Source organism: Seriola lalandi, unplaced genomic scaffold, assembly GCF_002814215.2.
Source record: "Seriola lalandi dorsalis isolate HSWRI2012SDOR001 ecotype SW California unplaced genomic scaffold, Sedor1 jcf7180002054953, whole genome shotgun sequence".
Classification (NCBI taxonomy): domain Eukaryota; kingdom Metazoa; phylum Chordata; class Actinopteri; order Carangiformes; family Carangidae; genus Seriola; species Seriola lalandi.
In genome coordinates, this window is record NW_019525504.1 from 1,268,957 (window position 1) to 1,296,892 (window position 27,936).

Here is a 27,936-nt window from a genome sequence, read left to right on the forward strand (position 1 = left end):
AGTATAGCTAGAGTGTAAGCAATGTCTAACACCTCTCGTCATAACTTGGATTAGAGGTAGACCAGTTTCACGATATATCGTAGTGAAACAACAACAATTTCTATTACTGTCATGGCTGTGACTTCATAATCTGCAATCTCCATAATCTGTTTATCTAAACCAGGGGTCTCCAACAGGTGGCTACCAGGAGCTCACCCAAAGGTTCAGAGGATATAGTCTGTAAAAACCATGGATGTATAGTTCAAACTTCAACACAACTTCACTCAGTAGATCTGCTCCAAACAAAGACACTCCCTCCTCTTCAACACCAGATCATTATCTGTCAGTTGTCAGTCACATGAGAAACTTTCTGGTTTGTAGGCAACATGCAATGATAACTCGTCTGATAACAGAACAGATATAAACGACAAAAAGGAAATGTGCCGCCACAGATAAAGTGAGTTAAATGAAGTGTAGTGAATTCTCTATTTTAAGTTCATGTTTGTTGTGTACTTTACTAACAACAACTATCACTGACTGAGGAGCTGATTTATAATCAGATTTAAGGAGGTTTATTTGTAGTGGTGTTCTCATGTCTGTGTGTTCAGGTCTAACTGAATCATGACTCACATTTTTGTCTCATGTGAGTTTCACATTTTTGGTGATATCCAATGTGAGTTTGGATATTGATATTTGATGACTTGTTAAATTATCTGATTCATCTGATTTCAGTTTGAGTGTATTGATCCGATATGTGAATAAACGTAACCAGTAATATAAGACACGAGGGGCTCTCAGCCAATTTTATTTTGTCGAAGTAGCTCACAGAGTAAAAAAGGTTGGAGACCCCTGATCTAAACCAACTATTTTTGTCTCCTCTCTGTTCTCAATGGAATTTCAGTATGCTCGACAGTTGTGTTGAGACAAAAATAAATGTCTATCACTGCGGTCTGGGAGGAATTTTTGTTGCCATGTCGGATTGCTATTATTGCAGTTATTGTTTAAGTGCAGCTGTCCTCTCTTTGTCTCACACTAAAAACATGACAGCCAGTGATGTCCATACATGAACCATGTGTCATGTTTGAAGAACTCTCGGGATGAAGTGTAAAAGTCTCATGATGATTTTACAAAGCCAAGGCACACAGGCACTGAGCGCTGCACATAAAGTTGTTGACACTAAATCTAGAGATCCATTTAGGGACTGATATTTATTTTGTTGCCCAGACATAGGAAAAGATCAGTTTTAGGAAAGACAAAAGTTGGAGAAATTTATCTAAATTAATTGATTAATAATGTTTTTTTTCCTTTTTTGTTTGGCTAAAGTGAAAACATGATAATAATGATAATGGAAATATGTGTGAATTCACCTTTGAAAAAAGATTTTTTGTATTGTTTGTGTAAATACATACATTTAATTACCATGCCTGTCAAAAATTTAAATTAGAACTAATAGTCAAAACAAACTTTCACATGGGCTGTTAGTTCAGATAATGCCTGAAAATGTAAATGTAAAATAAATATATCTGAAAATTTCCTGATGTTCGGTCAGAACAGATCAGAAACCTGAAGAACAGGTTAGAGAGTTAAAAACGGACACAGTGGATGTTAACAGTGGTGAGAAACAGAGGTGTAAAGTTACTGTCAGTCATCCAGTCACTAATATGGTCAACAGCGCCCTGTGCAGGCTCAACATGGAGGTGCACCTCATCCAAAGTCCTGTTTATGTCATCAGCTTTGTGGCAAAACTATAATTAAAATGTTTTTAATAGATGCTGTATGTATTTCACAATAATAGACTTTATTTATACAGTTTTCAGCTCTACCATAACCCATAAAGAGAAGAAACCAGAGACACTGGTTTCTCCACCAGTGTCAATATGGAGCAAATATTTATTCTGAATGTGTCTTTATCAAGTTAAATTTTCCTCAGATTAAAATGATCCACCTGCAGACAAGACTATAACAAGACTGTGTGTGCAGTGTGTTTACCTCGGCTGATGGGAGTCAGTGCTGGACTCTGGGGTCCCAGGCTTGGGCTGGTGATTAGGTTGTTATGGTTACTGTGAGCGTGGCCACCATCTTGCGAGTCACTTGCCGTCCTCTGGGGAAGAGGGGGAGGTGTCTCAGGGGGGAGGAGTGGGGGTGGAGCCGGTAGGGGAATGTCAGGGGCACTCTTTGCCCGTTCTCTCTCCTTGCCCCCGTCTTTGTCTCGGTCGCCCCCTCTCTCCCTGCTGCTCTCCTTTCGGGGTTTAATCAGTTTGGCTAAAGCTTTGGCTCCAGACCACTGACTCCTCCTGACAACACACAACAACATTATATGCTATGTAGTAACCATAAATAAGCGTATTTACAGTTATGGTAATAATTAATAGTTAGAGTAAAAAAAATACTTAACAAATATTCCATATTTCATGCAAGCTTGGTGAAAAATGTTAATCACAATCTTTTTTTTCCACATGAGTTAATACTGATATCAAGTCAATATTTCTGTTGAGCTTGAAAACTTTCAAACTTAAAATTCCATTGTGGTAGAATGTGAACAATGACTGAAAATCTATTTAAATACAGAAAATAATGTATTCAAAAATTAAAATCTTAAATCCTGTCAGTATAAATCTTTAAAAATCTTGCATATATATATACGGTATGTATAAAAAGTTTGCTGCATGTTTCTAAATCACATTCATCAGCGTGAATTCCATATGTTTGGCTTTGCAGATCAGTACAATCTTATGATCAGTACCATGTCTTGTGCAATACAAAAGAAGCAACAGCATGATGGGATACTTGTGTCTGTTGATTTGTTTGTTATAGGATATAAAGCTGGAAGAAGCTTCTTTTTTCTCTGTTCAGTTAAACGGGTTAAATTGCTGCTGTTAGAATCAATTGTGCTGCACCATGTGCTCTGTATCTGTCTGACTTTTGATACCATTACAAAAGCAAAAGCAAAAACTCAACCACTAGCATATGCTTGGTTAGAAATAGCTTCAATCCTGTGATGTGATCGACTGTTCGTATGTTGCCATGTAACAAATCACCTCTGTTGTTAAAAACAGCTCCTATCAGTTAAGAACTATTTCCAAACTTAAGCCGATTCTGTCCTTCCATGATGGAGAAAGTAATCCACGTCTTTATCAAAACTCCACTGGAATACTGTAATTCTTTGTATTCAGGCATTTCCCACTCTTCATTATCTCACTGACAGTTGGTCCATAATGCAGCTGAAGGATGTTGACTGGCACAAAAAAATTGCGAGCACATCACCCCCCGTATTACCTGGCTCCATATTAAGTCTAGAATTTAGTTTAAGACCTTGACCTCTTAATAGATCAGGCCCCACCTCACATCACAGATCTCATCTATTGGCACTCATGATTTTACTACATTTGTTCTACTTGCTTTTATTTATTTAACTGTCCTTTGTACAGAAGTTTGTTCAGCTCAAGCTGTGTTTAATGTGCTCTAGAAATAAAGTTGACTTGACTAATAAAACCTTTATCTTCATATCATTAAAAACCAAGTATTGAGATAAGTGAAGAGTGTATATTTCTTCTATATAGTGCTGTTAATGATGTATTACTTTTTAGGTGTAGGGTCGTAGAACTTGTACTGGTCCATGATCTTCTCCTCTAGTTTCTCTTTTTGCCGACGAAGAGAGTTCAGCTTATCACTAATTAGAGAGAGAGAGAGAGGCAGAGAGAAAGAAGGAGAGAAAGTGAGAAAACATCATTCAAATTTACAGTATTGTTCTTTCTGAATCTTTTGTTAAACTGTTTGGATATATATGTATCTATATACATATAACTCTCTCTCTCTATACATATATATTTTCTGACAGCATTTCTAGACAGTAGTGTAGATGGTAGTTTGTGTTGCATTGTGTGCAGTTACATGTATAGTTTCTGTTCCTGGTGATACAACTCTTTGCTCTCCATGCTCCTCTCCAGCAGAGTGTGGTTCTGCTGACTTAGCAGGTTGATCTGACTGAGGAGGTGGTGGTTCTCCTCCTCCAGGTTCCCTTTCAGTCGACTCAGCAGCTGCACACATACACACACACAGTCAGGTCAGGAAAGTAGTAAATAGATAGTGATCCAGAGCTGATGAGTTTGAGGTCAAACACAGCTCTGCTTGTTTCTCCCCGCTGCCTCGTGTGTTTACCTCACAGTGGTTGTCTAGTTTGGTCATGGTCAGGTCCAGGCCCTGGTGTTGCTCCATTAGTGAATCATATTGTGCCATCAATTGAGTCACTTCCTGCTGGGCAGAGCTTAATGAGCCCTTGAGTTCATTCACGCGCTGCTGGAGCCCTTCACTGTGCTCTGAGTGCTGTGATTGGCTCTCTGTCAATCTACAGGGGGAATAGACAAAGTCAAAAAGAGGGGACAGAAATGAGAAAAGTCAAGCATCAACTCATGTAGTCTTAAAATCAGTAGTTCTATGTGCTCCCAGATTCCTCTAACCTTAACCACACTATGGCTACACTGTACCTGAACCTGTCAATGCGTATACCTCAAGGAAATAACTTCTAAGTTGTTTTGGACCTGATACTGGACTAATATTCATTCACCAGACAGGATCAGATTACATGATTTAGGGATGCTGTGATTGATCAGCCGATCAGCTGATTATTAACAGCTGATTTTCATTAAAAATAGGTGATAGTTAGATGGGAATTTATGTTTCTAGTCACCAATCACCTTAAAACCGATCAACTGTGGTTAATACTCTGCTGTCTGCGGCTGAGAGAAGCACTGTGTGCTGTGGAGTGGAGTCCTGCCTGGTACGCAACAGGACACCAAAACAAAACAACATGTTGGCCGTGTGGAACTTTTACAAAGTGTGTGAGACTGATATATAACGTATGGCATCTGCAATGTCTGCCAAAGATGATCGGGATCACACAGTATCTCACTCATGGGTGATCGGTACCAGTGGCAAAAAAATGTGATCGCCGGATTCCTAACATGATATTTTTCCAGCACATACAGTGCATGGACCCTAATAATAAAGTTTAGTTGTATATCACCTTTCAAAAACAATGTCACAAAGTGCTCTACAGAACATGAGACAGATATCAAGGGTGCAGCGTATAAAAGATGTCATACGAAAACATTAAAAGGCTAACTGATAAACTGAGATTTTGTAAGTGCTTTAAAAAAAGATAGTGGTCACTCCAGTGCTTAGGTGTTCCAACAGCAGAGCTACAATCCCCTCTAGTCTTAAATATGACGGTGCGACTGCGTGTGAAAATACGATACCTGTTCACTTCTGTTTTTAGCTCTCGGTTTTCTTGCTGTAGCAGACGATTCTTCTGGATCTCCTGGTTTAGTTCCTCCTTCTCTTTCTGGCCACGACCCTCCTGCTCCTCCCATTTATCCTTCTGCTGCAGCAAAATACAATACCTGCACAAAGAAAGACAGACAGACAGACAGACAGACAGACAGACAGACAGACGGCGCACAGGGGTTATCACAGGGTTGTCTACTTGACAGTGTTTATAATTACATCATGAGCAAGCCTCATGGTTGTGTGTGATTACTCTGTTTACATGAACTTGTGACTCCATGCATCTGTGTTACAGACTATACAGTAGAAGTATAAGGAAAATCTGTTGTGCACTATAATGTAGTTACTCTGAGACAAAGTAAATTGCTTATCTACTATAACTATATATACTATATACTATAGCTATTAATTAAAACACAGTGCAACTAAAGGCTAAATTTAGTTATGACAAAAACATCGATTTATGGCTACTAAACAACAGCTTATGTCTCTGCTGAGACAATGGTACATATTAGTTAAAGTAAGTAAATACTACTTACTTTTCTAAACATTTCCTAACAAGTAGGAGCACAGCATCTTCCTGTACAGAGCTCTATATTCATTTGAGCTTCTCTCATTAAAAACTGTTGAAATGCCTTTAAAGCAACAGTTTATTTGTCATGTGACTCAACACAAAGTTTCTATCACTAAAACATAAGTAACATTATAAACACATTACACATCTTTGCCAGGAGCAACAGCATGAACGGTGATGTTTTTATCTTGTGAATCTGTATAAAATGGACTGCACTTATACAGCACTTTTCTAGTTTCTTATCGACCACTCAAAGCACTTTACACTACAAACCACATTCACCCATTATAATATTGTACTGATGATAATTGATGGCCGTCGCAGCTGGTGTGATCCCAATGTCCTAGTCATGCGTTCACCTGCGAGCTGAGGATTATCAAAGACCCTGCATCTCAACACTGTCAGCTGGGTTTGTACGGTATGAACTTACTTGCTGTGCAGCGTCCTGTGCTCGCTCTCTACCGCCCTCTGTTTGCACTTCAGTGCGGCGTGTTGACTGATCAACTGCTCGTACTCGTGAGCTTGCCTCTCATGAACGCTCAACAGGCGTTCGTGGTCGCTGAGCACACTCTCTCGACCTCGCCACGCCTCCTCACGCTGTCGCTGCCATGACTCCACCTCAGTCTCCAAGGCGGTGACTTGGCCCTGCAGTACCGCATTCTGGGCCATGAGAGATGCACTCTGAGACGAGAGTGTGGAGTTCTCCACCTGAGAAGTCCATTAGAAATTATTAGAAATCAAGAGTTTAAAAAAACAAACTGAATTTTTCTCAACTTTGTCTGAATGACGGACTTCATACCTGCACTTTAGCGGTCTGTGTGTGTAAGGATGAATTCTGTTCCTGCAAGGTGGTGATGTGTCGCTGCAGCGACACCATCTGGTTGTTAAGAGAAGTGTTCTGGTTCTCCAGCTGTTTGAGCTGCTCCTTCAACAGACTGCTCTCTGTCTGCAGGGAGGCGTTCTGGACAAAATAATGACACCATAAACATTTACTGGGAGAACATTCAAGTACGAACGGGAACATTTCTGTAGCATTAGGACACAGATAATATATAATGTAATACTATTAAATAAAGAGAAGTATGTACCATTAACACAACCATCAAATATAGCAGCAGGTCAAACGAAGTAGAAATGTAAAAATAAGAGGTAACAAATGTAAGTATTTATAGTAAAGTATTTAAGCACTGATGTTTTTTATTCAAGGGTTAAAGATGTATCTCTTACATTCTTTTCTACATCAATAAGATGATCTTTGATTCGTAGAAGCTCAGCAGTTGCTGACCCTTGACCCCGGCTGCCATTTGAGCGCTGCTGGTAGTGGTTTTCTTCCTCCTCCTGTTCCTGCCTCAGGGCAGTTTTATGAGCCTGTATATACATAAATATAAATTATTTATATATATTTTAACACACTCTAAAACACAAAGCATACCAATATAAAGAACTCATAATCAACATGGCAGAATAATGCTGTTAACACAATGTTATTCTTTCACAATAAGACTTTAGACATTACTCGATTACACAGTGTCTATTTGATCTTTAAAATAACTAATTAATCAAGTAAGAAGCTTCACTACAAATATTTTAATTGCCGAGGACTTCGTGACAAATAAATAATGTTGTTGTGATTGGTCTGGTTTTAGAGGCAGAGAAAACAAGTCATGGGATTTGAGAGAGAGAGAGAGAGAGAGAGAGAGAGAGAGAGAGCATGTAAGTGGTCAACAGGGGCGGTAGAGACAGAGATGCACTTCCTCCTCCACTGTGACAAGTTCTCTCTAGTGAGAGACCTCCACCACAGGGAATTATCCAACAAGATACCAAACTTCCAGATGTTAACCCCAGAGGACAAACTTTCAGTTCTCCTGGGTGAAAGACCAGCAGCTCCTCTAACAGCTAAATATGTATCTGCCGGACACAGCCTGAGGGACTCACAACACTACACATCCATATGATGTTAAGTGATTGTATTTAAATAAATGTATGAAATTGTGTTATATTGTATTTATGATATTATATGAAAATCTAAATCTGTATCAGTGTGCGACATATCTAATAATTGATGTATTATAATATTCTGCAAACTGCTTTGACAACAACATTTTTGTTCATACCAATAAAGCTATTTGAATTGAAAGAGAGAGGGAGAGAGAGTGAAAGAGCGAGAGAGAGGAAAAGAGAGAGGGAGTTAGAGAGAGGCAGGCGATGGTGATATTGTGACACACTGCCACAAATAAATCAGTGTACGAGAAACAGTTGAACTGCTGAAGCCATTTTTGGACAAGCGAACTACCTTCAGCTCAACTGTTTGGTGGAGCATTTGAATCAATCAATGAGAGTGAGCCTCTTAGTTTCTCATTAACCTGCTCTTACACTACATTGCATTTGCTTGTCAGTGTAACAATACAAGCTGTTTATTTCTTTCTTTATATTCTAATCTAGAGAACAGACTGGGAGAAGGCGGGGCATGTGTGTCCTTACAGTGACCAGCTCGGCACGCAGGGTAGTATTGAGTGTGTTGCTCTCCTCCAGCTTCTTTTCCAGGGTGGAGATTTTCTCCTCCTTAATCTTCATTGTCTGTTGGACAGTTTCCTCCAGCCGAGACTCCAGCAGCCTGTACCGGCTGACATCCACAAACAACAGACATCAGTGAATCAATGAATTACACACCTATTCATTCAGCAGATGTACTGCTGAAGTATTTTGGATGAGTGGTTCTCAAGAAAGCTTCAAACATCGCTTTTTACAGAAAAAATTAAATCAGATGAGCGCCATAAATAATGACATAAAATAATTCAAAATCTGCATAGAGCGAAAGATACCTGTCCTCCTGTGTGTATTCTTGTTGCAGTAGTTTCTCTCTGTTCAGTCCGATCTTCTCCAGCTCTTCGTTGAGTCTCTCCAACTTGACACTCTGTTGTTGAACACTCAGCTTCTCCGACACCAATTCCTGCACACACAAAAATGTGTGGTACAAAACTATGAAACTTTATAGTCTGGTTATCATCGGATAATCCATAGTTTAACAACGAAAGAAAATGTAAATCTCTTATTTGTTTTTAAATCAATAGAGAAAACCTTTTTTTGATGTCAGAATCAAAAGATGCCAAACAAATGAAAATGGTCCGTTTTTTTGGTTTTTGACAATTCCCTTTATCATCAAAAACCAAATTCATTTGGTTTAATTGGATTTTTGTTTCCAAAAAAAAAAAAAAAGAAGGTGAGAAAATCAAATTCAAACAAACGGTCCAATACTGGTTTTTGCAAATTCATTTTTACATTTCTCATTTGCAGACAGTAGATCGGTGGACAGACAGGAAGAGAAGTGTAAAAAAGTCTAAATAAAAGTGTAACATAAAAGTGTAACATTAAGCACAGGATGTATACCAGGGTAATGTTAGTAGATTGATAAATGAGTAAATAAATAAATAAATGAATGAGTAAATAAATAAATAGTCTGGATATGAACCAGTTGGTGTTATCTACTTGATATGGTTCACTATGAGTGGTTGTATGTTTATCACAGTCTATTCAATACTTTTCTGTAAAGATTGTGAGTTTATTCTGGACCTTGGAAACTGTATCATCACAAGGTTTAGCTGTTCTGGAGCTTTTGATCATATCACATGAACTTCATCAGCAGTTGTCATGAAAATAAGTTCAAACTTTCTCTGATGGAGAAGATCATGTGATGCGAGTGAAACAAACAGTAAATGGACCTTGTTATGAGACTGTTTTGTCAAATGCGGTTTCCAAGGTGAGGAACTTTTAAGCCAACATGGCAGTCCTTAAAATGCTCAGAAAAAATGTAATATATCTACGATGACAAATGGGCTGAGAAAGATCCTGTGATACAACTGAATGCTCCAGCTAATAAATGGATCTTGTTTCAGCTCTGCCACGCTGACAAGAATAACATTCAGGGGTTAACACAAACATGTTCACTGTTGTTTTTCTTGTGGTGCACATTGTTTCCTCTCACCTCTCTCAGATTAGCTAGAGTCCTCTTGTCAATAGTCGCTTGTTTCTGCAGCTCCTTGTTCTCCCTCTCCAGCTCTTTGGCTTTGACGGCCACTTCCTTCAGCCTGTCCACTTCCTTATTTAGAGTCGTGCCCTCCTTCTCCACTGTAGCCAGTCGCCTGGTTTTCTCCTCCAGCTCTGTCTCTTTACCTTCGAGCAGCGTTCTGATCTTCAAGCTCTCCTTCTCCAGGTGTTTCCTGCCCTTCTCTGACTGCTCCAGGTCCAGTTGGAGCTTCCTCCTCTCCTTGTCTCCTTCCTCCCTTCGTTTCCGCTCCTCCTTCAGCTCTGCTACTTCCCTTCTCCATTCCTCCTCTCTGCTGTGTGTCTCTCGCCTCTCTCTCTCTACCTCTTCCCTCTCCTCTTTACTCCTCTCTATCTCCTCTTCTAAGCGATATTTCTCCTGATTCAGAGCTGCCGTGTTCAGCTCCAGCCTTTCGGCCCTCTTCCTCTCCGTCTGTGCCTCCTCTCTGACCTCCTCCACCCTCCTCTTTAACTCCTGTGCCTCTCTCTGCACCTCCTGATGCTCCTCCTGCAGGGTGGCTAGGCGGGCGGATGAGGCGCGCAGGTTTTCCATTGAGCAGCGGAGGTCCAGGTTCTCCTTTGACAGCAAGCCATTGTCCACCTCATGCCTCCCGAGCTTCTGCTGGGCCTCCTCTGCCTCCCGCTTCAGCCTGCACACCTCCTGCTCCAGGGAGGACACCTGCTTCTCTAGAGCCTCTGACCGCTCGCTGCATGAACTCAGAGACGCCACCTAGAAGCGAAACAGGGACAACTGCATCTTATAGACTAATTTTTGTAGCTATCAGATTGGCTTTAAATCAGGAATACATCATAAATACATGAATTATTTTATGAATATTATTACTTCTTTGTTCAAAGAGTCCCTGCTCCGTTCCAGCCTTGCAGCCTCTCTTTCCGCCTCCTCGCACCGACCCGCCCTTTCCCTCAGCCTCTCTGCCTCCTCATTGGAGACTTTGAGTTGACTTTCCAAGCTGGCCACTCGGGAGCTGGTGTCGGTGATGTTCTGGTGCAGTAGACGGTTCTCTGCTTCCACTTCGCGGACCCTTGTCTCACTGTTAGACTGTGCGCGCTCCTGAAGGGACACCACTGCTTCAGACAAGTGCTGCTTATCGCTCTCCAACTCTGAAATCTGAGTGGACAAGGAGAACAAAAGTATGACAACGTTAACAACAAAGAAAGTATTTAAGCGTCATATTTTATCTGAGTGTGTTAACTACCTGCCGATCCCTCTCTGCCCTCAGACCGTGCATTTCTCTCTCCAGACTCTGCTTTTCCTTCAATATTTCCTCTCCCAGAGATTCCATGTCCTGATTGGTCAGTCTCTCCTGGTCCAACAAGACCTGAAGGCGCTCCAGCTGACAGAAAGTAACAGAAAAATTATAATAATTTTTTCTCTGTAACAATTAAAAATGTGTTTTGTAGATTGTGTGCAACTCTTTTCTCCTCACTGTACAAATGGCTCTACAATATCCAGGTCTCCCACCTTCTTGCTGAGGCTCTGGTTCTCCCGGTCCAGCTCCTGGGTATGGAGCTGCTGCTCCTGCAGGAGGTGATTATCCCCTTTCAGTCTCTCTATAGAGGCCTGTAGCTCCCGGTTTTCCTTTTCCAGCTTCAAGACTCGACTGGAAACACACTCGTTCAGCTCATGGACCAATGACTTGCGAGCTGCAGCAGAGAGAAACACTTTGGTGAGGACAGAGTGTGGAGAATAACATTTCTGGACACAAACAGAGCAGTATATAATAGAAAATAATAGGAAAAAAAAGCAGGCATCTCACTCTCTGTGTTAGTGTTGTCGTGGTTCTTAGTCAGCTGTTCCAGCTCCCAGCCGAGATGAGCCGACTCGTTCATACTCTGTTTCTGTCCGATCTCCAGCAGCATGTTCTCCTCCACCAGCTCCTCCAGCCTCTGACGTTCATTGTCCCTCTCCTGCACAACACACACACACACACACACACACAAAAGATATATAGACATAAGTATTCTCAACCCTTCAAAACACACAGGAGAAGAAAGGCAGTTACACACACAGAGACATCAGTGATATCAACACGCATGAGCTAATGGCTGCTAACACTGACAAAAAGGTTAAAAACTTTGCAACTACATTAAGTCCTCAAAATACAGCTGCTTTTCTGACAAGAGCCAAATACCACAACAGATTTTGTTTAATTTATAACAATGTTTATGTCAAAAAAAACATCTGCAGGATGTTCAAGTTAAATTGTTTAGTTCTATTGCTTCTAACTTGCAGTTTGTTGTCTATCCGGTTGTGTATCTCAGTGCATATTTAAAAATATTTAAATGTACACTCTGATCGCTGTTTATATAAACACATGTCCATGTGTTACATATCTGAATGTATGTTTAAATCACTGAAAATTTGTATTTCTACTATCAATATTTCTTTTCTTGTTATTTATTTTATTTTTGTGTACTCAGGTCTCACTTGTAAATGAGCTCTTTATGTCAGTGTGACTTTCTGATTAAACACACACACACATGTATATATATATATATATATATATACATACATACATACACACACATGCCTTGTCTTTTTAAGTGAAAATCCCTTTAGAGAGCAGATTAAAGATGACATTCTGCTTTAGAATAATTGTTAATACCACAGAACAAATACATCTGTATATGACTAACACACAGGTGTAGTATAATACCATTTCCAGGTCATGTATCTTAGCTCGTAGTAACAGGTTGTCTTTCTCCAGTGTGTGAAGTTTCTCAAAGCGTCCCCTGGAGGCTGACAGCTGCTCCTCCAACAACATCTTCGTCTCCATGAGAGTCAGGTTGTCCTCACGAAGCTCCTAAATGACCCAACACACACACACACACACACGCGTTAAGTGGCCAGCCATCGCCAGATACAAGTCAGTCCGTGCTCATATTGTGTTTGTGTCTCCACTGTCAGTTGAAAGAGCAAAGCAAACAGATATAAAAAGCTCTACAACATGAAATTAAACATATCCAATGATAGAACATGTGGTAGTCTCTCATAATACACAAACTATATTATAGACCTATAGTGTCATAATGTGATGGGTATGTGTATATTGGTGTGTAGTGTGAAGCTGTGGTTGTACCTCCACTCTGCTCTTGTAGAAGTGAACATCGTTGAGTTTTTCTTTACATCTGGTCAGTTCAGTCTCCAGTCTGTCGACCCTGGCTGCTCTCTCCCTCAGTGAGTCCACCTCGTCCCGGTACGCTCGGACCGAACGAGCCTCACAAGACAGCGACTGGTTCTGAACCACACACACACGTGCATTATTGTCACCTTTTCTTCCCATAACCATACATTAAAAATAATAATAAATCTATTCATCATATACACACAGACAGAGAAAGTGGGAATCTGAATTTGCTGTTAAATTGAACATTTGGATGTAAGCTTGAATAACATGTAGAAGAAGTTATGGAACCAAAGTGAAAAGTGTAGACTCATGATGATGTTTACTGGGTTGATTTCCAAAAGAGACAGAAATCACACGTTAACATCTCTGAGACTGCAGTATGTGGTGTAGCAGTGTGCTCTGACACAGCAGCTTTGTTTCTGACTGTGTTTCGTGTACGCAACTAAAATGACAATAAGAGAAAACAATGAACTTCTAGCTCTGGCATGAAAAAACCGTCCAGTGCTGCTGTTGGATAATTAAACTACATTTGAGGTTCAGTGTTTTGTTCATGTCTGGGATGAAGAGAATCTTTTCCTGTCAACATTCCTGCCACAGTGGGACATTTTTCATATAGATCTGGTTCAAGCTAAAGTGTCCATTCTGCAGCCGTGTTATATATTTAAATATATATATCAAATCAGCATTGAATGATAGTCAATATTCACATTTCTTAACTGGAACATCTCTAATACAAGTGACAGCAGAAATCAATGTCAATCCCTGTCTAGAGTCCAGACAATATGTGTAGTGTATCTCCAGCGTTAAGACAGAAACCACACAGTCACATACGATTCCAGTCGTACATATCTGACACTACTGTTATAAATGAGTCCTGACCTCTTGTTTCACTTTCTGTAACTCCTGATCCAGACGCTCCACCTCATGTTTTGAATCCAACAGCTGCTCTGTCTTCTCCTCCCTGTACATATGCACACACACACACACACACACACACACACACACACACACACACACACACACACACACCACATAAATAACTGAGTAGCTTCAATTAAAAGTTTTACAGTCATTATTCTGTATAATCAGCTCCACACGCTGGTAATTTCCAGATAGATTGAGAGTAACTGAAGAGATTAAGGACTCACAGTGATGTAATAAGACTGTCGAAACTTAGAGTAAACTGGTCTGACTGTAAGTCTTTATTTTACAGTGTTTGGTAAAAGAATCTAGATGGTATATTCTGCAGAATGACTGGACAGAAGTAGACAGCATAATGACCTATATGCTGGTAGTATAATGACTTCCAGCCCCTGCTTGTATCACCACTGCTCAGCCTTAAACCAGTGATTACTCTGATAGGGAACAGTGTGCAATGAGCTGCTGCTTCAGTCAAACTTGAAAAATGAACATTTTAGGACTGATTAGTAGCAAATGGAATATTTAGATTTTTTAAGTTACTTTTAAGCCAACATCAAGGTTTTGACTATTTTTTAACGAAAAGACCTACAGTTCTTGTCTGTTTCTGCGCAGCTTGGCCTTGGTGTCGGCGAGCTCCACAGACAGATGCTGCTTCTCTTCTTTGGTCAGCCCAGACACAGTTACAGACGTTCCTCCGTCATTTGCTCCCACACCTCCAGAGCCCTGCCCACGCTCCAGGCTGCTCATGCTTAGAGTCCTGCACCCTTCTTGGGGCTGCTGACTGAACAGGTAATCCCTCTCCTGGGTCAGATCCACAATCACCTAAAGGGCACAAGTGTTTCTGCTGAATTCACATCAAAGTAATGCTACAAGAAGACTTCTGCCAACGTTTAATACTTCCAGATAAAATGTATTCATTAGTGTTTTACAGTGGAGAATCCTATAAGCAGCATGACATCATCTCAATAATCTGCTTTACGTTCTTCACATAAGAATGTCAACGACAATGACTGTACTGGGATTTTAATATTTGATACATAAATAAAATTTTTATCATAATAAAATAATATTATCAGCCTGGCAGTGGTTCTTGTGTTTTTGTTTCTCAGTACCTCACTGGCTTTGTCTCTTTGGTCAATCAGTTGCCGTAGCGATGAAGCCATGTTACGGGAAAGAGGCTCCAGCTCTTCCTGCACAATCTCTGCTCCTTCCTCCAGCCACGACAGGTCGAGAACATTCAGCTGGTTGTGGGTGACCTGCAACAAACACACACACACACACCCCATATTTACTGTAGTGACACATTATTATATCTATTGGTTAGAATATTAAAACCCAAGATGTCACTTTGTACAGGTGCACTTATTAATTAAATGGAAATGTTTAAAATAATGTCTCTATCACTACTCCCATTATAATCAACTATATAGGGAGTCTGAATGTATAGTGTAGACTCATAGTATCCCACAATGCATTGTGAAAAGTAATGTACGACGAGGGGTGTAACGATTCGCAAAACTGACATTCCGGCATATACCTCAGTTTTGAGTTCACGGTTCAGTATGTTTTCAGCACAGTGAAAAACAGACATGAAAAACATCTTTTAATTTATCATGAATTGAACTTGTCAACATAAAGGTGTAATCGTAAAGTTGTAAACTTGTAACCCGGTTGCAAACTGGCCATAACTTCAAATTGGGTGACTTGTTTCCTAAACACAAGAAATGCACATAAAGGTACATTTCTTTAAAAAAATAAAAAAACTGATTAATCTAGGTATTATTGATATTGCTGCAATCTACTAACAAAACTTCAAGTGCTTCAGAAGTTTATCAATCAGATAAGAAATTAATAATATAATAATAAAATAAAGATCCATTAAAGTTTAGCATGTAGAAAATTATTGATACAGTCACTCTATTCAGTTTTTTTTTCCAGAGAGATTAATGTATCCACATCGTCTGCAGAAAGGGCAGATTTATTTTAGCCTTTATTCTGATAGTCACAGTCAGAGAGAGACAAGAAAGTCAGGGGGAGGGAGAGAGAGAGAGAGAGAGAGAGAGGAGAGAGAGAGAGAGAGAGGAGAGGACATGCAGCAAAGAGTCACAGGTCTGATATGAACCCGGGCTGCTGTGGTAATGACTAAGCCTTTACCAGGCGAGTGACCGGGAGATCTGCTGGCTCTAAAAATATCTCCTGCAGTTGTAGAAACCCTCTCGCTCACTTGTATGACTTTATTCACTACATGTCATAGACTGAAAATCAGAACACATAACATTATGCACATAACATGCATGGTTAAAGATAGATTATGTTCATTTGGATCACATTGCATACTGAACCAGACATCCTGTACCGAACGGCACAGCACGAATACGTGAACCGTTACACCCCTATGTACAACTGATGGTCACTAACCAAGCAATATATACCATCATGCATTGCGCTTGCACTGAAAGAAAGAAAGACAGCACAGAGAAAATGATCCATGTACTGTCGAAAAGTGTTTTCTCTCACTGTATCATCCTCTAGAGCTCCTGGGATAGTGAGCAGGGAGTTTGAGTGAGTGCTTTCAGACACAACCTTCACAATTTTTATACTCATTACTGTTGTAATTGGGCTTGACCTGTTGGACATATTTGGAAACCTCGGGATCTGAGCTTAAAACAATGAAGGTCTGTGAGTTTGAACAATGCTCGTCCACACAGCGAGTGATGAGCGCTCTTCAAAGTGTCAGTGTGGCTGAAGAGGTTAACTAGCATGGTAACCTCATTAACCTGACCTCATCACCTGAGTCATCCAACAGAAAATAGTCTGTTTAATACAGCTGTAAATAAACAAGCTGAAAATAGGAAGCAGTTATGTTAAATATCACTTTCATAAAAAAATGTCATGAAATTGATTACTGCTGACTAAGCTGTTGTTGTTCTTTGATGTCAGCTGATGTTGGACGTGTTTCATGCTGCGTGGAGATGAAACAATGCACATGGTGTGAGACATTAATGGGACATTTCTGGGTGGTTGTAATGAAGAGACATAAGGGAACAATTAGCTAATGAAACAACAGCTTCAACCTCACCTGACATCCGACACCGGTATGTAGATGACACAGCTCCAGTATCATCACAATTTTATTATTTATTATCATTTGATCTATCAATTATTTTCTTGATTAATCTATTAATAATTTATTCCATAAAATACATTCTAAAAAAAAGTAAAAAATGTCCATGTTAATATTGATATACAAAGATATTGAGAATCGAGAACCAGAGAAGACTAGCTCAAAAACTTAAATATTCTCATCTAAGAAGGTGGAACTAGAACAGTTTGGCTTGACAAATGATTTGTAAAGATGAATCGATTATCGAAATAGCTGCAGATTAAAACTCTGTTGATCATCTAACTGTTTAATTGACTAAGCATTTCTGCTTTTAACATCTAATCAGTGAAGTGAGTAGGGAGAGACCAAGTCAGACACCTGGAGTATCCCAGACATCACAAGGAGTTAATACAGCCAAGAGGTCAGAGGCCACCGACCAGGAGCTGATGGAGAACACGAGATGTGTTTGACAGCCTTCGAAAAGCTAGTAAGTGGACCTTGAGTTAAGATTATTTCACCAAAAATGCTGTAAGGTTAGAAAACACCACAACAGTTTGAACTTCTGACCTACAGTGATCATCAGAGACAAACACCAGCATCTACTGACCTCCTGGATGTGAGAGACGATGGCGGCCTGGGTCTCAATGTCCAGCAGCTTGATCTTCTCTATCATCTCCTCCTTACGCTCACACTGAGCGCGCACACACACACACACACACACACACAACACACACACACAACACACACACACACACACACAGTTGCATATAGTGTCATGAATGTGAGTTTGTTTGTTTTGAGAAAGAGTTATTTTTGAACAACATCAACTTCAACAACATTTGAATGTGGCTTTATCAGCCCCTCCCTCCCTCTGTGTTTCCATTCATCGCTCCCTCATGACCTTCTGCTTTCATGGAACCAGTAGAACCAGTACGGGGAGGGAGGGAGGGAGGGAGGGAGGGAGGGAGACAAAAGGGGGGAAGACAGAAAGAGAAGGAGGGAAATTAGGGATCAGGGAGTGAGGAGGAGAGGAACAGAGCAGCCATGAGCAAAGGAGAAAACAGTCTGGTGGGTTCAGAGCCATGGGGGAGGCTGACATGAGAGACAACAAAGTGCTGAATGAACAATCACACCTGCGCACCCACCTCCCACGCCTCTCCTTTTTACCTACATGTAACTTACAGTTTAACTCTCAACTCACCCTTCTGGTTAATTCTTAAATCAAATTTAGGGTTCCTCTGAGTAGATTTCAAAACTTGCTGGTTTGCACTCACAAACTTAATTATCTTATATTTAAACGACTGTCAGAGTGCCCCTGAGCAACATGTGACATTCAAATAGCCAATACACAGTTCCATCATCCTGATGACTGTTACTGTAGGAAACCATTGATATGACTCCATGTGTTTTTGAGTCCTGCAGTCCCGCCCTGCACCTTATCAGCATACACACTGAGCGGCTGTGCTCAGACATGCAAAACTAAACACACACAAACCCATTTCCTGGGAGAGACTGGGTGGCACAGTGAACTGCTGTGTTTGGGCGTGTGTGTGTGTGTGTGTGTGTGTGTGTGTGTGTGTTACCTGTACAGCACAGCCTAGTATCAGTAACAACAGTCTTTTCAGTTCTTCCATGCTCTTGGCTGGAGGGGGAACAAAACACAGATGTACTGTAAATCACAAACATGAATATTCAGAGTTTACAAAGTGCTTCAGATACAAGAAATCATGATAAAAGTGAAAAGAATAAAGAAAAAAAAGGTTAATGAAAGTCACAGAGCGAGTCCTTGAACATTATAAAATGATCTAAAGGCTGATGGTGACTGAGGCTGCAGGACGCCTGAGGCAGCGTTAAAGTACACTACGTATACAAGAGCTAACCGTTCATTGACTACAGACTCTGTTGTTATTCATTGAACAACAATTTAACAGAAACCGTGCAGTTTTAAACTCTAAACAGATGCAGACAATATAACAAACACTTTTCCATTGTGCACTAATACATCAGCCATCAAGACTCAAATAACTAATACTAGTATTTTTCTCCCTTAGTTTGGTTTCTTGTTAAAGTAAGAATGATGTGATTTGAACTTAAGTTCATGAAACATGGACAGTGCACATGAATAAACATTGCAGGCTGCAGACTACAGTTCAATTAAAGGCTTTTTTCCATCGAATGACCACAACAAGATACATGAAATTCAGGAGGGTTGGAAAATAATTCCTTCATTATGAGAACAAGCTTAGCAGTAAACACAGTCTTGAATTTTGCTTATACTGAGCTATTTGGTGCCACTTGGCTCCCACAAATAAGATTCAATACAACTAAAATTCATGAGCTCTCCAACATTATATTGTTTCTGTCATTGCAGGTTTTTCCACCTTTATTTTACATTTACATTCTTTTTTTTTTTTAAACAGGAAAAAAACTCAAAATATGGCAAGTTGACAATGTTAATGTAATAAGATGTTACCATCGAGATGGCCTGTATTGTATGTAAAAATGTACGATGAATATTGCCTGCCCAATAAGGTGTTATCAGTATATGGGACAGATAGCAATGTGATGAGATGTTCTTATTTGTTATTAGTATTATTAGTTACAGCCATGTTGCCCTGGCAGATACTATTTGTTACTGCCATTTTGATACAGGAGTGATAATTATATTTACCTCTTATCCTACTGTACAGGATGGATAGCATTATGATAGGTGATGCCAATGCTTACCATGTGTATATATAGATTCGTATCTTTTATTGTTGTTTATTATACATATTTATTTTATTTTTTTCTGTCTTCTGTGCTCTCTTTTTATCATTATCATTGTTACCTCTTCTGTTTATGTCTCTCTGTGTGATGTTACTGGGGTTTTTTGTGTGTTTGAAAAGCAATAAAAAGTGAATTACAAAAAAAAAAAACAGAAACACTGAGTTTAAAATGTCTGCATCAGAGGTGAGCACATGTGAGACTATATAAAATATCTGTAATCAGATCCATAGAAATATATCATCAGGAATCTTTATCTTAATCAGTGGTTATGATCCAACTCACAACCTATCAAACAGTAAATCAATAAAGCATCTAATGACCTCATCCTGTGAATCATATCATCAGCAGCCAAGAGAAAATGCCTCCTGTTCATGCAGAGACCAGTGTTTGAAATGACGTCATGGCAACAGATTCAAGAACCAACAAAGTACAAAAAGAAACATAAATACAGTTTTTTATCCATTTCAGCGCAGGCCTGAAAATTACTACCAACATTAAGATGGTAATAAATAACACAACCAGTTTTTTGCATTTAGTGATTAATCCTGTGTGTATTATAGATTAAAGTACATGTAGGACGGTGGTGAAAATATGCAGGACGTGATAAACAACAGGGTGTACAGTACGTTGTGAAGCAGTTGGTGTTACCTGATATTGGATCCTTGGCGATGCAAAGGATGTTGGGGAGGGGCATGACTACTAACTGCTGTAAAGTCTCCTGAAACACAGGCGGGGAGGGTGAGAGAGAGAGAACAAATTAATTCTCAATTTTACACTGATGATGATAAATGTGCATAAGACCATGTTACTGACAAACACTGGCACACTACAAACTATCAATCAGTAGCCAAGTGGGTGCAATAAAAGCATTAAAGTGGGTCCTTGTCACAATTCAAACATCAGTATACTTCTATTAAACTTCTATCATTTACAAAATTGTATTACAGCCTGACCGATGCTGAGTTTTTGAGAAACAAGCTATGGGTATACAGTATATTTATTATCTTACATAAACACAACAAAATTTAGTTAAGGATCCCTTCAACTTGATTTTGAATTAAACTTGTCAGTGGACAAATATGTGATGGAGACACTGTATCTAAATTACTTCTAACATTTCTTAACTGATTTCTATAATGCAATTTTCTTATAGCTTGTTAGCCAATTTATATACCTACACATCTTTGACAAGCTAAGTTCAGCCAACATTATAATATAATAAGAAATGCCAATACATCCATTGGGCTATTAAGTTTTTTTAATGCTTTTAAAAAGGGTAAATACTGCATAAAATCAGGACCAAAAACAGGTTACATAAACAGTAGGTATGGAAGCAGAAGTGACAGTGTATGTCTAGTGTTGTTCTTGTTTTTACAAGAGCTGCTCAACTTTGATCCGAACACAGCTTGTGTAGAAATGAATCAAAGTCCAGCCTCTGACTGACCCAGACTTGTGTGCTTCATGTTTGTGCGGGTGCATGTGTGTATAGGCAAGCAGCCAACAGGAAACACCCTCCTGTCGACAAAGAGAGAGAACGTGTGTGTGTGTGTGTATGTGTGTGTGTCAGTGTCAGGAAAGAAACACCCCACTAGGAGGGAATGCTTTCCATTCCACAATATCCTCTCCCGTCTCCCAAACACACCTGACTGTCGAAGCGGGCCAAGAAAATCTGTCTGCCACAGCAAGTTCTTTAGAGATGAGGAAACATGGCTGGGGAACGAGGTGACATGGGAAGATGTTAAATTTACTGTACTGATGGGAAATGTACTAATGGGAGTGTGTGTCAAATCCTGGTGTTTTGGGAGGAGGGAAGTGGCACACAGCTTCTTACAATAAGGAAAGACATCAAAATTCATATGTGCGGTGGTGCCGTTTCTATAGTAAATATTAGAGCTGCATGATATGAAAAAGAAATCATATTGCGATTACTTTGGCAGATATTGTGATGGGATTTAGTTGGAATGGTTGTTTTGTCATCTGATTTTCACTGAAAAAAATATGAAAATGATGATGATGTTGTTGGTCTTGTACCAAACAAACATGTTCCTTTACGTCGTAACGACAATGTATGACCTATGCTGGTGTTTATATTTGGCCACAGTCAAACCTAATGAGATACAGGGCTGTGGTCTAGAGTGTCATCTGCTAACCAGGCAAATAAAAGCACTATCATCTTACACCACCATTACAGCTGAGCTGCAGGGACAGTGCTGAGGTACTGAGTGTAGAGGCAGAGCAGTACCTGCAGATACTGTTACACCGAACTATAAACCAGGATGTAATGAGAGACCAAACTAGTTTCTCTCACACACAGACACACAGTACAGTTTGAATAAAACATGAGAGCTGGCTACCAGATGACTCGGAAGAGGAGCTGGCCTTGGAAGCTTTGCCACAAAGTCAACGACAACCGTGAACTGAACACTGAACATACACACAAAGAGCAAGTGAAATGGTTTTCCAGTCCATCAATACAATTCACTGAAAATGTTGGTTTAAAAAGTATTTGCTGAACCAGAAAACAAAAGTGAATGCTCTTCTTAGATTTCCACCAGTACTGGGACAACACATCAGCTGCTACATTGGTGTTATCACAGTAAAACGTGTTGTAATCTGAAGAATCAAAAGGGTTAGGTCACATGCGACTGAACAACATTATACTCTAGGATTTCACATTAGCCAAGGCAGAGAGTTTGTGTGGCTCTGACAGCTTCGTCAGCAGAGGCTACAAAGCAGGAGGGCAGTATGGGACATAGATCGCTCCTCTGGGAATGACATACCAATCAGGTCATGGCCACAAGGTCACAAAAGTAGCGAAGAGCACTTGTGAAGAACAAAACAATGACACAAAAGAAATGGAGAATGTGTGTGGATCATCTTTGACTGTTACCCTCAGCTCCATAAATCAAATCTGCTCTCCCAAATCCTAAATGTAGCTTTAAATTAACTTTTTAGTGATGGGAGAGTGTCATTGGTCACTGATATCAAATGCCTCAAATCAAAATTAAATCATCACATCTTCAAAACAAATTTTAAACTCATGCAATGACTACACTGTTATTGAAGGAGAGACTGCGTAACAAACCAAGATAGAGTTGTATTGATATTCTAGTTTTACTATATACTGTGGTTAAATAATCTGGTAGTGACAATGACGCCAACTATTTATTTTACAGTCATTCACATCATTTTCAGAGGGAACCCTGAAAATAAGTCAACTGCTGTATTTTGATAAACCATGGATTATAAATATGATATAGTCCAAGTTCTGCCTTTTCACACCCAGCTGTGTGTGTGTGTGTGTGTGTGTGTGTGTGTGTGTTTGTGAATACTAGTGATAGCTGAGATCTATAGATATTCTCCTGCAGCAACATCACCAGCAGGATCTAACACTTATAACTGACAAGGGATCAATACAGCATGCTATCCTGACCTATTTACACACACACACACACACACACACACACACACACACACACACGGCCTAAATCCATGTCCCACTAACACATTGGGCTCCTATTTCTAATCCCAGATCAATAAAATGGTGGCAGCTAACAGCAGATCTGACTTCAAATGAGCCACTAGGTTCTGTGAGCACAGCTCTCTCACCACTTTGACCACCTGAAAATTTAAATCTGCTCCTTGCTTCCTCAGAAGTTTTGTAATTGTTCCCTTTAGTTTTATGAAGTCACATTTAGTCACACAGCCCCATGTCACATGAGACATCTGAGTGGGCTTCACAGGCTGACATCAGCAATGTTTCTTTCCACCCGGTTCAAAAAGTAATTCACAAGAAAGCCACCTGTATTTTAATTTGTACCGACATAGATAGTAACGACAGGTTGACTGTTGAGAATAGACTTAAGTTTATCTGTTATATCCTTACTTTTGCAGGTTTTGTCAATTTCTCCTTAACATCTCTGACAATGACGAACAACGATCAAAGTGAAGGAGCAGGAGTATGTTTCCCGTTGCTCTTGAACAGGGGCGAGAACCTAATTTGCATCCAGCCTAGTGTCATCTGGTTTCAGTCCTTCATCTGTTCTCTTCTCTCCTCCTCTCTGTGCTCACATATACAGTATTCTAATACAGCTGAATTCACAATAAAGCTGTTCTCATTCACATGTTTTTCCTGTTTCTGTTGTGAGACGACAGAACAAGTTTGAAATAGTGACTGAAACACGTCCCATTAAGACGACACATTAACTTCAAAGCTTCTGATTTTATAACCAGGACATTGTCCACCAATATCACCAAACACATCAGTTAAAGACAAAGACTGAGCTGTGATTTCAGTTGGATTTACTGTAAAATCATCACTCACAAGTTAGAAGCGACAGAATAACTTTCTTATCCTGTTCTCACTGAACACAGCAGACACAGAGAGAGGGCGTTACTCTCTTCTACGTAGCCAAGGTTTGTGTAAAAAGACACTAGGATTTGTAAAAACTGTTTGAAACAATTCATTTTCAAAGAGCAACGACCAATGGTGGAACTATGATCACTCTACTCTATCACTCAGTCAGGCCTGGATTTTGTGACTCTCCAGTTTTAAAAATAAAAACGTTTCTGTTTTTCTATCATATATTTTATATAAGTTTTCTATTAACACAGAGCATATTAGTACTCCATCTGTAAACCCCCAGTCACTCCACTCTACCCCAAAAGGATCAGGGGATGACAACACACACACACACACACACACACACACACACACACACACACACACACACACACACACAGGTAAAACTTCTGTCTAGTAACCTCACCCCTTCAGTACACACACACACACCGGCAGTCTTTCCTGACAGTGGCTGGCAGTTACATTGAGCAATAAAACTCTGTCAACGGGTTTGACCAGGGTCACACACACACACACACACACACACACACACACACAGAATATTACAATCCACCCTGCCAGGGCGTGTGTGTGTGGACGAAGTAGACCAGAGGATATGAAGTTCAAAACATCCCATGAAGGCTCAGGGCTTTGTTCTTCAGTTCCCACGGTAACCAAGAAAGGGTAAAGTGGTGATAGAAAGAGAGAGGGGGAAAGTTCTGCACATTTAAATCAGTTTCAGAGCCAGAGAGTCTCACAGTTCTAACGACACACAGATATTGTATAAACAAATTGCGGTGTGGAAACAAAAAGTGCTGATTTAAATGTTGAAGGAGACAGGATTAATCCAAGGACATATACTGTATTAGATTGACTGTATATAATAGCATATACATTTTCATTTGTGATTTCAATACAATAATTCACGTTTTGTTTGGGGCGCTAAAAAACCAGGGGTGTACTGACTCCAGAACGGAGACCGAAACCGTAACACAAACATCAACAGTCAGTACCAGAAGACAGAACCACAATACACCGCCCACACCCCACCACACAACAGACATTGACAAATAGATTTATGAATCTTTATGAAAGAAATATCTAGTAGAATGTGTTACATGTTGAAAAAATATTCATTAAATTGTTATTTAAATACATGTTATAATCTATCTTCAGTGAGATTTTCCAGATTTAGAGCCGTCCACCGTTTTTCCAACAGAAGACTAAAGGCAAGCGTATCCTACATAAAATTAAATCCACTTTTATTCATCTTTATTGAATCCTTACATTTGAGCTCTGAACTGTATGACCAAGTGGATAACTGACCAGTCAAGGGCACACTTCAGCTGACTGCAAGGCAAGTTTGTTGATTTGTAATCATAAGCTAGCAAGTAGTGCCATTTATTGGGTTACAAAGCTTTTCAACATTGACACCAGAGGTTAATCATGTTTTTTCCTGTGTCATGACCGACTGCACACTGTTTTGAGACTAAATGAGGTTGTCCTCATTCACAAGCACCTATTTGTTCCAGCAATTGGCAAAAACATGATCAACCAAAACATACATGCCTTCAAAAAGAACTTGCTCAGTTCATTTCTCCCACCACGCTAATGGCATGGTTTCTAGAGAGCACAACAAACAAATCACCTGGTGGATTAGACTACATTCACCTGTGAGATTTAAGAAGTGGAGTTACAACTGAGAGTTATTTCCATTAGTGATTAATCTATTCTGTTTGAATAACTGATTAATCATTAGTCTGTAAATGATCTTAGTAGTATTAGCTTAGTTGGTCTGACCAACATTCAAACAGAGAAAAGCTGCTCCTCCTCACGTAGCTGTAACTAACAAATGGTGTTTCTATTGTCTAAATTTGCATAGGTTAATTTTCTGTTGATTAACTGATCAATTAACAATTCGTTGTTCCAGTACTTAGGTGGACTAGTTGGATGGAAAATCCAGCAAAAGGGAGAACAGAGTGAACAGCTTTGTATCCAAAGCTTGTGATATCAGGTTACTGTGCTTTGAACAATAGAGAGGGAACAGAAGGGAGACGACAGACACCCCTCCTCTTGCTCTCAAACACACACACACACACACACACACACACACACACATACAATTAGTGCTTTATCACTGGGGAGACTGGAGGGATTCACTGGACCAGCCTGCGTGTCTACTGGGACATCATCTAATTAAGAGAAAGCCAACGCCTAGCCCCAGTTGTGTGTGTGTGTGTGTGTGTGTGTGTGTGTGTACACACAGTGGCTTCAGAAAGTATTCAGACCCCTTCACTTATTGCCTATTTTATTGTGTTGGATGAGAAGCATCTGTGAGCTGCCATCTTCAGGTCTCTCCACAGATGTCCTGTAAAGTTTATGTCTAGGATTTGTCAGTCACAGACTTGTCCTGAAGCCATTCCAGTGTCCCGTAGTGCCTAACCACTCTAGCATAAAGGCCTGACTAACTGATGGAGTGCTGATGAGATGGTTCAGGGCTCGAAATTAAGGCTTGTCTGCCCAATTGGACAACTTAAAAGTCATGAATAAACGTCCTCACGTTAAGTGCCACTCAATCACAGCAGTGCCCACCGGTGAGGTCAGTCAGGTGTATATAATAAAAGTTGTATACAAATATAAATAATTGCCAAAACCTAACTCTACTTTGGTGCTGTGAAGATATTGTACAACGGCAAGATCACAAACTTTCTCATCTGATCACCATCACCATCAGTGCGTGTGGTTGTGTGTGTGTTGGTGGTTCCCATCATAGACTGTAAATAAAGATGGACGTAGCTTCTGTGACGTCACCCACATGTTTCTGAAGAGCAGTTTTGAGGCTCAGCATGGGCAAAACTTTTTTTTGTACCTGTTTATTTGTTTATACAGCTTATTAAGTTTATTTCTGCGGTAAAGTTGGACATTTGGACAAGCTGTATATATGTACACTACTTCTGTGGTGGGTACTAAGTCAAACTGCACGGTCCTCTTATCATATACAGTGATAATAACATTTCATATTTAAAATAATTTGATCAACTTTTATACAAGTGGTTTTATAGGGTAACCTTCTGAAATACTTTAAGTGGGCGAGCATTGAGTAACATTAAGTTTAGTAACATTTATGTCACTTTGACAGAGGGGATGACATTACACTGATATTTGACATTTAGCTACTCATTTACTTCATATTCACATAACTTGTACTGCATGAGCAGCTCTGCAAACCTTTTAACATGCGAGTCTATGAGGACTGACTCACTGTGGAGCCAGAAATGAAAGGAGTGAGTGTTTAGCACTTCCTGGAGGTTAATGCTTGGTTTTCCACCCAATCAGAATGCCTTGATTGACCAATCAGATTTTGATCCAAGTATTCCGCAGAGTTCAAACATTTTACTTTAGGAGAACAGCGCCGGTGTTATTGCTTCAGGCTCCTCCCAGCCCAGCGAAGTACCAGGGAAAGCCTGATTCTGTTTTATAAATGACTGATCTTTACAGCCAAAGGAAGAGTCCTGGTGGTTACAAACTTCTTCTATTTCACAAGGGTTTTAATAAACCCTAAATTCTCATTTTGGTTTATTATGTGTAGACTGATGGGCAAAAAGGGCAATTCTATCTATTTAAAGTTAAATCTTCAACACAGTAAAGTGAAGGGGTCTGAATACTTTCTGAAGCCACTGCACTGTGTTTTGTTTATGCAGCTAAACCTGCACCAACTCACACTCTAAGGCTCATACATCATTGACTTAAGGTTATGCTATGAGGTGTGTGTGTG

General features: G+C 39.9%; 1 protein-coding gene across 2 annotated transcripts in view; it reads right to left on the minus strand.

Moving 5' to 3' along the window:
- The window catches only part of ccdc88c (coiled-coil and HOOK domain protein 88C), a 50,116-nt gene that overhangs the window by 13,349 nt on the left and 8,831 nt on the right, over nucleotides 1-27,936 (minus strand). For both annotated transcript variants that reach the window (XR_015436341.1, XM_023394769.2), the window contains exons 4-26: nucleotides 20,468-20,537; nucleotides 18,634-18,692; nucleotides 17,658-17,741; nucleotides 15,060-15,203; nucleotides 14,537-14,769; nucleotides 13,906-13,987; nucleotides 12,979-13,137; nucleotides 12,556-12,702; nucleotides 11,656-11,806; nucleotides 11,361-11,542; nucleotides 11,095-11,232; nucleotides 10,722-11,006; nucleotides 9,819-10,607; nucleotides 8,659-8,786; nucleotides 8,318-8,459; nucleotides 7,064-7,204; nucleotides 6,636-6,797; nucleotides 6,267-6,544; nucleotides 5,235-5,378; nucleotides 4,138-4,324; nucleotides 3,871-4,016; nucleotides 3,560-3,649; nucleotides 1,969-2,273 (exon numbers count right to left, since the gene is read on the minus strand). Coding sequence is in view for 1 of the 2 variants with exons in the window: in XM_023394769.2 (XP_023250537.1) it covers nucleotides 1,969-2,273; nucleotides 3,560-3,649; nucleotides 3,871-4,016; nucleotides 4,138-4,324; nucleotides 5,235-5,378; nucleotides 6,267-6,544; nucleotides 6,636-6,797; nucleotides 7,064-7,204; nucleotides 8,318-8,459; nucleotides 8,659-8,786; nucleotides 9,819-10,607; nucleotides 10,722-11,006; nucleotides 11,095-11,232; nucleotides 11,361-11,542; nucleotides 11,656-11,806; nucleotides 12,556-12,702; nucleotides 12,979-13,137; nucleotides 13,906-13,987; nucleotides 14,537-14,769; nucleotides 15,060-15,203; nucleotides 17,658-17,741; nucleotides 18,634-18,692; nucleotides 20,468-20,537 (4,246 nt within the window). In the remaining variant the exon portion in view is untranslated. The remainder of the gene's footprint in view (nucleotides 1-1,968; nucleotides 2,274-3,559; nucleotides 3,650-3,870; nucleotides 4,017-4,137; nucleotides 4,325-5,234; nucleotides 5,379-6,266; nucleotides 6,545-6,635; nucleotides 6,798-7,063; nucleotides 7,205-8,317; nucleotides 8,460-8,658; nucleotides 8,787-9,818; nucleotides 10,608-10,721; nucleotides 11,007-11,094; nucleotides 11,233-11,360; nucleotides 11,543-11,655; nucleotides 11,807-12,555; nucleotides 12,703-12,978; nucleotides 13,138-13,905; nucleotides 13,988-14,536; nucleotides 14,770-15,059; nucleotides 15,204-17,657; nucleotides 17,742-18,633; nucleotides 18,693-20,467; nucleotides 20,538-27,936) is intronic.